The 9,608-nt window shown below is 62.1% G+C and overlaps 2 protein-coding genes across 3 annotated transcripts in view; one reads left to right on the top strand and one right to left on the bottom strand.

The window, feature by feature from the left end:
- On the top strand, positions 1-3,115 carry GLIS2 (GLIS family zinc finger 2). Its single transcript, XM_054391172.1, has 6 exons — positions 1-130; positions 167-360; positions 1,083-1,259; positions 1,706-1,839; positions 2,108-2,226; positions 2,340-3,115. The coding sequence occupies exons 1-6, from the start codon at positions 1-3 to the stop codon at positions 3,113-3,115; spliced, it is 1,530 nt and encodes a 509-aa protein (XP_054247147.1).
- Positions 3,116-5,026: 1,911 nt separating this feature from the next.
- Positions 5,027-9,608, bottom strand: part of LOC128974353 (mitochondrial import inner membrane translocase subunit TIM16-like) — a 41,928-nt gene continuing 37,346 nt past the window's right edge. The window contains exons 20-31 of one of the 2 annotated variants that reach the window (XM_054390932.1): positions 9,213-9,317; positions 9,031-9,116; positions 8,813-8,954; positions 8,601-8,690; positions 8,395-8,511; positions 8,185-8,320; positions 7,993-8,084; positions 7,813-7,899; positions 6,555-6,639; positions 5,821-5,960; positions 5,343-5,408; positions 5,027-5,175 (exon numbers count right to left, since the gene is read on the bottom strand). In XM_054390932.1, the coding sequence (XP_054246907.1) occupies positions 5,089-5,175; positions 5,343-5,408; positions 5,821-5,960; positions 6,555-6,639; positions 7,813-7,899; positions 7,993-8,084; positions 8,185-8,320; positions 8,395-8,511; positions 8,601-8,690; positions 8,813-8,954; positions 9,031-9,116; positions 9,213-9,317 (1,233 nt within the window). In that variant the 3' untranslated portion in view covers positions 5,027-5,088. Of the gene's footprint in view, positions 5,176-5,342; positions 5,409-5,820; positions 5,961-6,554; positions 6,640-7,195; positions 7,226-7,812; positions 7,900-7,992; positions 8,085-8,184; positions 8,321-8,394; positions 8,512-8,600; positions 8,691-8,812; positions 8,955-9,030; positions 9,117-9,212; positions 9,318-9,608 lie in introns of those variants that run through there. The other variant, XM_054390933.1, reaches the window with a different exon arrangement.

Here is a 9,608-nt window from a genome sequence, read left to right as displayed (position 1 = left end):
ATGCATTCACTGGAGGAGCCACTGGACCTGAAGCTGAGCATCTCCAAGCTGCGAGCCGCTCGTGAGAAGCGGGGTGTCCCTGGACCCCGTCCCCGTGGTCCCCTGCGCCCAGACACCCCGCCGGTCGGGGGTGGCCGAGGGGGCAGCTGTGGGAGTCACCGGACAGTGCCAGCCTCACCATCCCCTGGGCTCCTGGCACGCTCGAGGCTGGTGGAGCCACGGGACAGGCGCTTGGCTGCCATGCCAGTGGTGGACCTCAGCCTCTCGCCCCGCTCTGGTGGGGAGTCTCCGTCTGGCAGTGTCTCACTGTCCCCTGAGCGCCAGGGCAGCGGGGACCTGCCCGGCCCCCTCACTCCCCACGTAAGTACACCCCCATCCTGGTGTGTCCCCAACCATGGGGTCAGTGCTGCTGACCTCGGTGGCATGCCCAGTGCTGTGGGTGACACAGTCCCCGCCATATGTACACACACCCTGGGGTCAATGTCCTGTCAGGGCCCCCACCTTGTGACCCCTGCCCCAGTAGTATCCCCAGAGTGGTTCCTGGTATGGGGAATATGGGAGACTTGGTGGGGCTCTGGGGTATTGTGGGGTCTGTGAGGGTCTATGGTGGGTAGTGGAAGGCTGTGGAGTGTAATGGAGTTCTCTGGGTAGGGTCTGGAGGGGGCTGTAGAGTGTCTCTGGGGTCCTGTAGAAGATTCTGGGATCTCTAAGGGGCAGTGGATGGCCATGGGGGGGCAATGGGGAACACTGGGGGTCTCTGGGGCACAGTGAGGGTATCTAGTGGGTATGGGGCACTGTGGGGTTTCCTGGGGAGCAATAGGGGAGTCTCTGGGGGTTCTAGAGTCTTTGTGGGACCAGTGGGTGTCTCTTAAGGGGCTGTGGAGGGATCTCTGGGGGACAGTGGGCAGACTAAGGATGGCATTGGAGGTCTCGGGGCAGTTCTGGGATCTCTGGGGGGCTACAAGGTGGAGTGCAGGTCTTTTAAAAGGAGTGATGGAGGTCTCTGGAGCACAGGAAGTCTAGGATTCTCCATCCAGCTTGATCCCATCCCTCACCACCTCCACCTCTGGGCTCTGCTCCAGGATTTCCAGTCCCTGCGCTACATTGATGGTCTCCCCAGCTCCTTCCAGTTCTTCCTGCCGCTGGGGGCCGGGGGGGGCCTGCACCTGCCCCCCACCGCCTTCCTGCCCCCCAGCAAGGAGAAACGCCTGCCCCCCGAGCTGCCCCTCCCCAAGCAGCTTGTCTGCCGCTGGTCCAAGGTCAGTGGGGAGGGTTGGAGAGGGGCAGGGGGGATCTAGGGGGTTGATGCTGGGGGCATCATGATATGATTTACGGGGCTGTGGGTGGCAATAAAGGGCTGAGGGGCATTGCGAGGGCTTGGGGTCATAGGGGCATACAGGGGCATTTTGGGGCTGGGGAGGGGACCTGGGGCTGGAAGGCCATGGCAGAGCTTTTGTGGGACATGCAGGGCTGGGGAGGGCCAAGCAGGGCCAACTTAGAGCTGGGGGGGCTGCGCAGCATTGCTGGTGGGGGCAAGGTGTGGGGTTCAGAGGAGGTTGCCTGGAGGGCCATTTCCACCTCCCCAGCAGCTGAGGGTGGGTGGGTTAGGGGTGGGAGCTGGAGGGTGATGAGGTGAAGGGGCTGTCCCTGGCAGGGGTCCCAGCCAGCTCGCCAGACCTCCTCACCCCCAGCCTCCTGCCCACAGTGCAACCAGTTCTTTGACCTCCTGCAAGACCTGGTGGACCATGTCAACGACTTCCACGTCAAACCTGAGAAGGATGTGGGATACTGCTGTCACTGGGAGGGCTGTGCCCGCCACGGCAGAGGCTTCAATGCTAGGTGGGCAGGGGTGTCTCTGGGCACTATGTGGGGGTTCCAGGGTCCCTGGGGTCTGCCTCAAGTCACTGTGGGGAGACAGGAGCCCAGTACTGGGGGCTGCATAGGGAGGAAGTCTTCAGCCAGCCAGCTTTCCACATGCAGGGCAAAGTCCTGGGTGGCTGGATACACTGGATACCTCTGTCCCCACACCCTGTATCCAGGGCACAGGGATAAGACAATGCTGTGAGGGCCAGGGCTGACCCCCATGACATTCCCCAAACCCTGGCAGGTACAAGATGCTGATCCATATCCGGACGCACACCAACGAGAAGCCGCATCGCTGCCCAACCTGCAACAAGAGCTTCTCCCGCCTGGAGAACCTAAAAATCCACAACCGCTCACACACAGGTCAGTGCTGGCCTGGGGAGTGGGGAGGCTCTTTTGGAGGGGGGACAGGGACACAAGCGGCCAAACAGGGCTGGCCACGTCCCCCCCAGACCCAGTGCTGTGCCATCCCACAGGTGAGAAGCCCTACATCTGCCCCTATGAAGGTTGCAACAAGCGTTACTCCAACTCCAGCGACCGCTTCAAGCACACCCGCACCCACTACGTGGAGAAGCCCTACTCCTGCAAGATGCCAGGCTGCCACAAGCGCTACACTGACCCCAGCTCCCTCCGCAAGCACATCAAAGCCCATGGCCATTTTGTCTCCCCAGAGCACCCAGAGATGCTCAAGGTCCACCCATCTCCCAAAGCACCCCTGGGCTCAGCCGAAGTGCCCTATGTTAATGGGGCACAGCTCGTGATCCCCAACCCTGCCGCCCTCTTCGCTCCTCCGGGTTTGCCAGCGTTGCCCATCCCTTTGGCACCGGCGCCGCTCGACCTCAGTGCTTTGGGCTGTGGGGCTACGGGTGCCCTGCCTGGCCCCATCTTGCCCCTCAATGGCAGCCCGTTGAACTTGGCCAAGAGCCCACTGCTGCCCTCGCCCTTCGCGGCGGGGCTGGGGCTGCCTGTCATGTCGCTGCTGGCCGGCGGGGTCAAGGCCGAGGGGGAGAAGGGCAGCAGGGCTGAGGGGCGGCCACCCAAAGCAGGCAAGGGGTCAGAGAGTCGGGAGAGGGGTGAAAAGACAGAGCTGGGGCGCCCCCGGGCACCCCCTGAGAGCCTGGCACTGCTGCCAGGGGCTGTGCTTGACCTCTCTGCTGGCGTCAGCTCAGGGGGCAGCCCTGATGCGCTGCCGCCGGGCTGGGTGCTCATCCCCCCTGGCTCCCTGCTGCTCAAACCTGCCGCTGTCAATTGAGGGGCACGACGATGCCCAGGGCTGGCTGACGGCCCTGTGGGCAGATGGAGGGGCATTGGCTCCTCCTTCCCCTTCACAGCCTCCCAGCCCTGGTGGGGCCTCACACGTGCTTGTAAGCATCACGAAAGAAGAATGGACTCTTCTGAGAAAAGCAATAATCCCTCGGCGGCCGGAGCTGGCTGCGACCCTGTGCCGGGGCAGGCAGGGGTATGGGGGTCCCCCTGCACCCACCAGCCTGGGCAGCTGGACATGCCGCTATTTATTTCTCAACCAGCCCCCTGCTCTGACAGGGCCCCGCTAGGGCCCTCTCCTGCCGCCAACTTGGTGTCTCCCTGCCCAAGGCCTCAGCACCACTGGTGCCACCATAGGAAGGCCACAGCCCCTGGCCTTCCACTGCAGGGCCAGCAGGGTGACAGCTCGGGGACCAACTGCTCCCACAGTCCCGATCTGTGCCCAGCCATGCCATCCAACTCCACTTGAGTGGCACGGCTGCGGGCAGTGCCACGGCCATGGCACCTGCGTGCCGGGCCCAGCTGGCTGGGCACACGCTGGCCTGGTGCCCGCCCTTGTCCCCTCGCCGTCTCCCCGGCCCTCCTCGTGACAAGGCGCACGGCTGTGTGTGCCGCTTGCCGCGCTGGCTCCGCACCAGGGCAGAGCCACCCTGTTTAGCTATGTTCATACCTAACCACAGACCGCGAGTGCTTGTGGGCAGCAGGCAGCACAGGCAGGGCTCCAGGCAACACCTTAGCACTGGCTGGCGTGGCACCCACTCCATGGGACATGCCAGCCCCACTAGCGTGGCTCCCTGGTGAGTCCCCCGTGGGCCTTAGGGTAGTGTGGGGTGGTCAGGATGCTGCCACAGTGCCAGGAGCAGGCAGTGTGCCCAGCCTCAGCATGGGCAGAGCTCTGAGCATCCTTCGGCACATGCAGGGGGTCCCCCTTCCTCCTGCTACCAGGCAGGACCCCTGCCCATGGCTTGTTCCAAATCAAGGTGGGGGTCTCACCAATCATGCCCCTCCCCTACTGGAAGGAACCCTGGCTGCACGTGCCCCGCGGGGAGCCGGTCTCCCTGCCTGGTGCTGGGGCACAGCCGCAGCCAGTTGGCACTGCCACCACTCCTGCGCGGCTGCGGGCCATCGACCAGGCCACCCTGGCCAGTGTACGGTGTACGTCTCCTCGCTCCTTCATCCGTTTGTTGTTGCACATTCCAGGACATCAGTATTTTAACGGTCTCGAAGTGCCTTTCTATCGTAGTTTCTGGGTTGTTTTTATTTTCCTCCTGTTGGGCTCCATCGCTGTTAGCGTAGCATTTAAGGACTGCAGAAGTACGAGATAAGCTAATGACTATAACACTACATTCCTCCAGAGGAGAGGAAGTTTATTAAGAAAACAATAAAGTGAAGTTGAAGTAAGTTCCTGGTTCAGTCTATGGTGATGGCAGCAAGGAGCCTACAGCAGGGACAGAGCTTGATCTTGGGGGCAGCGCTGCCTCTGCCCCATGCCACAGTGTGCCTCCATGCTCCCACTGAAGCCCTGCCAGTGATGAGCCATGGGTGGGTATGGCTACAGTGTGTCCTCCCACAGCCTCCTGCCCCAACCCAGCTGCTCACCTATGGTGGGAGAAGGGTGATAGCACAGAGTTCTTGGTGCTTGCATGGTACAGAGCCAGAGGCATCCAGGCACTCAGGCCAAGAGTGTCCAAACCTGCCACAAAAATAGCTCCTGCAGTCTCCCCAGGTGCCATTTGAGCCCTGTCAGGCCTTGGTGCCTCAGGGTCACACCTTCTTTCGCAGCTGCCTCCCTTCTCCTCCTCCTCCTCCCCCAGCCCCTTGCAGGGGTCAGCAGGCAGAGGAGGGCAAGTCCCCTCTCCCTCCCTGGGCACAGAGCAGCCAAGCCAGGCACTGAATGTATTGGCATTTATTGGCTATCTATAAGTTAAGGGAAAGGGAAACAGGGTACAGGAAAGGCAGGAGTCACGTCTCGGCTTTCCGCCCCTTCTCCTTCTCGTCCTTGGCCTGGATGCGGAGCTCCTCGTCCAGCCGCTCCTTAGCTCTCACCACCTGTGGGACATGGGGACAGGGTGACACAGGGGGTCAGGGCTGCTCCATCCCTGCCTCACCTGTGGTGATACTCAGGGCCTGCCTCTCCAAAATCCCAGGCAAGGGATGATGCCAGGGCAGGGCTGGGGACCAGCACAGTTCCTTCTTCCTCTCCTTCCTGTGCTCACCTTGGACTGCAGGTAGAAGGAGCCTCCCACTGACTTGTCGTTCACCTTGAACAAGTGGTCATAGTTCTGCCAAAGAGAAGTTTCCTGTCAGATTCATCTCCTATGCCCTCCACAGCCCCCAATCACAGCAACCTCCTGCTTCCCACAGAGATGTGTGCAGGGGTGACAAGTGTGATCATGGGGACACAGCTGGCTCTGCCTGAACCCCATGGGGTCAGTTGGATGCCTCCAGGGAGCCCATGCATCATTCCCCAAGCAGCAAACACAGGGATTGAGCCCAGCAAGCAGATAATGCCCATGACCTGCCACCATGCTCCTCCAGCTGGGGCAGGGAAGCCTAAAACTGAGATGAACTGGGCCCAGGACAGCACCCACAAACCTTCCAGGGACCAGCTTTCACCCACATGCCAGGCAGCAGCCATGGAGAGGGCAGGGGCCTGCTGACATTGTCTATCGCCAGCTCTGAGGGAGTCTTTACCTTCTGAATCTCCTCTGGGTTGAGGTTCGAGACGTTGAGGATTTGCTGAGCTTCCTGGAGGCTGATGCCAGTGATCCTGGAGGCGGCGGCGGACTGGGGCCTCTCCGAGCGCCCTCGTGCATCTGCTGCTGCTCGGCTCGCTGCCCAAAGACATGGAAGGTGGGAGACCCCCCCAGTACTGCCCCCCAGTACTGGGCACCCCCAGGCCTCAGGTGGACACTGATCAGCAAAGCCTGTGAGTTCCAAGCAGCTCAGATCACGTTCACCCTTCTGCCCTCCTCACGCTGCCTCCATCCCACAGCATTGCCTGGGTGAGGTCCTTGGTACTGGGCAGGTGGCAGGAACCAGGGAGCACCCACTTGGTGTCACTGGCCTCAGCGAGCCGAGATGCAGGCAGCACTGGGACCGCCATATCCTGAAGGACCACCCTGCCCTGCCCTGCCCTTTGGGGCTCCTAGGATGTTTCAGAGCCTGGAAGTGGTGCTGGGTCCGTGCTCGTATCTGGGGTGGCTGCTGGGAGCCCAGTTTGAGCCAAAATGCCATTAGGCTGGCACCAGGACGCAGGTGCTTACTGCCACCCTGCCACAAGGCTAGCAAGTGTCCCCTCTGGGCACAGCCCTGGGGGACTGCGAGCAGTGCAGTGCCCTGGGAAAGGGGTCGGGGAAGGTGGTGGTGATGCTGTGCAGTGCCCAGAGAGCAGCACTCTGGGACAAGTGTGGCAGCTGGGCTCCTACCTGCTAACTCCTGACGCAGTGCCCGCATGAAGGCCCGCCCGACCACCTGGGCCCCCACCAGGATGATCTGTGCCAGGTACTTGGCCTGTGGGGACACCCTGCTGTCACAGCCACTCTGGGTCCTGTCCCCCAGCTCAGGCCTTTGTCCTGTCACCTCTCCTCGGACCCTGCACAGCCCCAGTTCTGTCACCTCTCTCCATCCCCTGCTCTGTCCTGGCTCTCCCTCACCCATGTCATACCGCGGCCCGGCTCAGCCCCAGCCCCAGCCCCAGCCCCAGCCTCATCCTCTCTCCTCAGGCTACATCTCCCCAGAATGAGTCTCCTCGTACTTCCCTGGGCTCCGGCCCCTCCCCAGCATCACCCTGTCTTCACAGGCCCTTTCTTCCGACCTGGACCCCGTCCGTCCGCCCCAGACCCTGTGTCGCCCGCCCGGACCCTGTCCCTCCACTCTCGCGGCCTGCCCAGCCCGGTCCTGCGCACCCCCGGGCCATGTTCCCTCTTCACTGGCCCCGTCCTTCCGGCCCCGGGCGCTGCCCAGCTCAGTTCTCCGCCTCCTCGGGTCCCATCACGCTCCACAGGCCCCGTCCGTCTGTCCCTGGGCCACGTCCCCCCCGGAGCCCTGTCCCCCCGGCCCTCCTCACCATGTCCCCGCCGCCGCTTCCTCCCCCAGCGGTCACGGGGTCAAAGAGCGAAGGTCCGGGCAGCCACTGAGATGGTGGAGGCGCGGGACGGAGCAGCCCTCCGCAGTAAAAGCAGCGCTCCCTAGCGGCCACTCCGCCCGGGAGGACCTACCGAATGATGGCGGCGCTGCGCCCCGCATGCGCACAGGGAGCGGCCCGCGCCCAGGCTGCGGCCTACCCGCGGTCTTAGTCCTCTTTGTGTCCCCGTCCCCGGTTCGCCGGTCTGCGGTTTTTCCTCCCCCGTCCCAGAATCACGGCAAGAGATAGGTATTGGTGCAGTGGCTTTAATAGCGGGGCCTGCCCGCGGCGGCAGTGGGCCTGACGTTGCTGCCCGACCCAGCCCGGCCCGGCCCGGCCCGGTGCGGGGAGCGGCCCCAGGTCTCGCCGCGTCTCCCCTCATCCGGGCTCGGCCCGTCGCGCTTCTTCCTTCTCTTCCTCATCCTCCCTGCCCGGCCGGGTCCGGGGGTCCCCGAGTGATCCTCGGTGTGCTAGGGCGTGGCCTAGTCCTGCGGGAGGCGCGGTGGGTGAAGGGCATGGCAGGGTGTGACCAGTCACCCATCCTCTGCCCCTGCACCTACCCACTCGGCCTCGTCCACCCCCTCGAAGGAGTCCTGTGGCAGTGGGTCGTCCCGGTTGCCCAGCCGGGCCACCATGGCGCTCAGAAGCTGCAGGGAGGCAGAGCAGAGCCATGAGGCCTGGGGAATTGCCCGTAAGCTCAGGTATCCAACAGGACAGTCCGGGGCTGCCCCAGCACCCACCTCCTCCTTCTTCTGCTCGTCAGACTTCTCTTCCAGGTAGACAGATGCAGGAACGAACTTCCGTGCTGAAGCCTCTTTTGGGGCCTCACTCACTGGGAGAGCAGCGTTGCCATGGGGCAGGAGGACTTCGCTCAACGGCTGACACACACTCCCCTGTACACTGGGGCCCTCACCCAGCCCCTCCACACGTACCTGGTGTCATGTCTGCTGGGCGCAGGCTGGCTCGACGCTGCTTCCCGTCCTCCCCAGCCAGCCAGGCGCTGCCACTGAGGGCCGGCTCCCACCAGACTCGAGTCATTGGGTAGATATCATCCTGGAAATACTCTTTCTGTGGAGGCAAGGGATGCTCAGCAAGGTCTCCCGCCTCCACATCCCAAACATTGTCAGGTGCCCATCACTTACCTTGACGCGTGGCACATGGAAAGCCACCGGCTCAAGGCTGCTCTGCCCAAGGCGTAGTGCCCGGGCAAACTCCACCTCCCGCACCTCACACACCGTTTTGGGCAGGAAGACAAAGCCCTGATGGGGCAGAGGTGTGAGCAGGGCCTGGCAGTGCAGGCAGGGGGAGCACAGACAGGCAGCACAGCCCCAGTGGGCTCCCCTTTTACCTTGTGGGGTTCACTGGAGGTGAAGCTGTTGCACTCAAGGAAATAAGGGGGCTCAGGTGTCACCTCGTAGAGGAAGACTCTGGTGTCACCCTGAGGATGGAGCAAGATGGGGGTTGGCAGTGGGGTGTATGAAGAGTTCCTCCACACTGCTGGGGTGCTGTACATTGACATTCCCCCTTTTTTTTTTTTTTTTTTGATGGGCAAGCCCTCACCTTGCCAGTGAGGAAAACAATGCTAGTATCCTCATCATAGAAGGGCAGGAGGGTGGATGGGGCAACATCAAGGCCAAGGACAGACAAGGGTCCATCGGGCAGAGCCTGTGCCCAGTATAGGAGGATCCTCCTCTCGCTTCGACTGTGGGGAGGTGAGAATGTAGGGGGCAAGGTGTCCTTTGGGGACCCTCACCCCAGTGTATCCCTCCCACCTTTACCTATCAAAGCCAGACACCAGCAGATAGTCACCGCCACAAACCCAAACCAGGCGCGCTCCACGGGCCCCCTCAGGTCCTGGCCCCTCCTGTGTGGAGTCAAGGTCACAATGCCTACTGAGAGCTGGGGGTGCAGGCAGGTGCCCACAGGGTGGGGAATGCTGTCCCCACCACCATCATCATACCTGCTGAGGCTCAGCACTGCACCGCGGCTCGTAGAGCCGTAATCTGGTGTCTTTGCTCACTGTTGCCAGCTTCTTCCCATCAGGGCTCCAAGCCAGGCTGAAGATCTGGGGAGACAGATATTGTGCCTCCCATGCAGTTCTGTACCTGGCCAGATGCACCCTTGGGGTGCCATAGAAAAAACAGGGAGACTAATACTTGGACACAGAACTCAGGGCCGCCTTTGGCACTGTTTGCAGAAGGCCCTTCAGCCAGTGTGTTTCTGAACACTGCTCTCATTTCAGAAAAGCCAACTTCGAAGCTAATTCATCTACCCTAGGTTCCAGTGGTAAAATTGAAAACTCAAAATATGAACCAAAAAACTTTTGCATGCATGTCCCCAGATGTGTCATCCCTGA

The sequence above is a fragment of the Indicator indicator genome, chromosome 22 (genome assembly GCF_027791375.1).
Source record: "Indicator indicator isolate 239-I01 chromosome 22, UM_Iind_1.1, whole genome shotgun sequence".
Lineage (NCBI taxonomy): Eukaryota > Metazoa > Chordata > Aves > Piciformes > Indicatoridae > Indicator > Indicator indicator.
This window is presented reverse-complemented; position numbering and strand designations above follow the sequence as displayed.

Bases quoted from the DNA above. Each gene is read 5' to 3' on its own strand.
- GLIS2 (XM_054391172.1), top strand. From the start codon at position 1: ATGCATTCACTGGAGGAGCCACTGGACCTGAAGCTGAGCATCTCCAAG. The intron at 361-1,082 runs GTAAGTACACCC...GCTCTGCTCCAG, and splicing joins CCGGCCCCCTCACTCCCCAC to GATTTCCAGTCCCTGCGCTA. The intron at 1,840-2,107 runs GTGGGCAGGGGT...AAACCCTGGCAG, and splicing joins GGCAGAGGCTTCAATGCTAG to GTACAAGATGCTGATCCATA.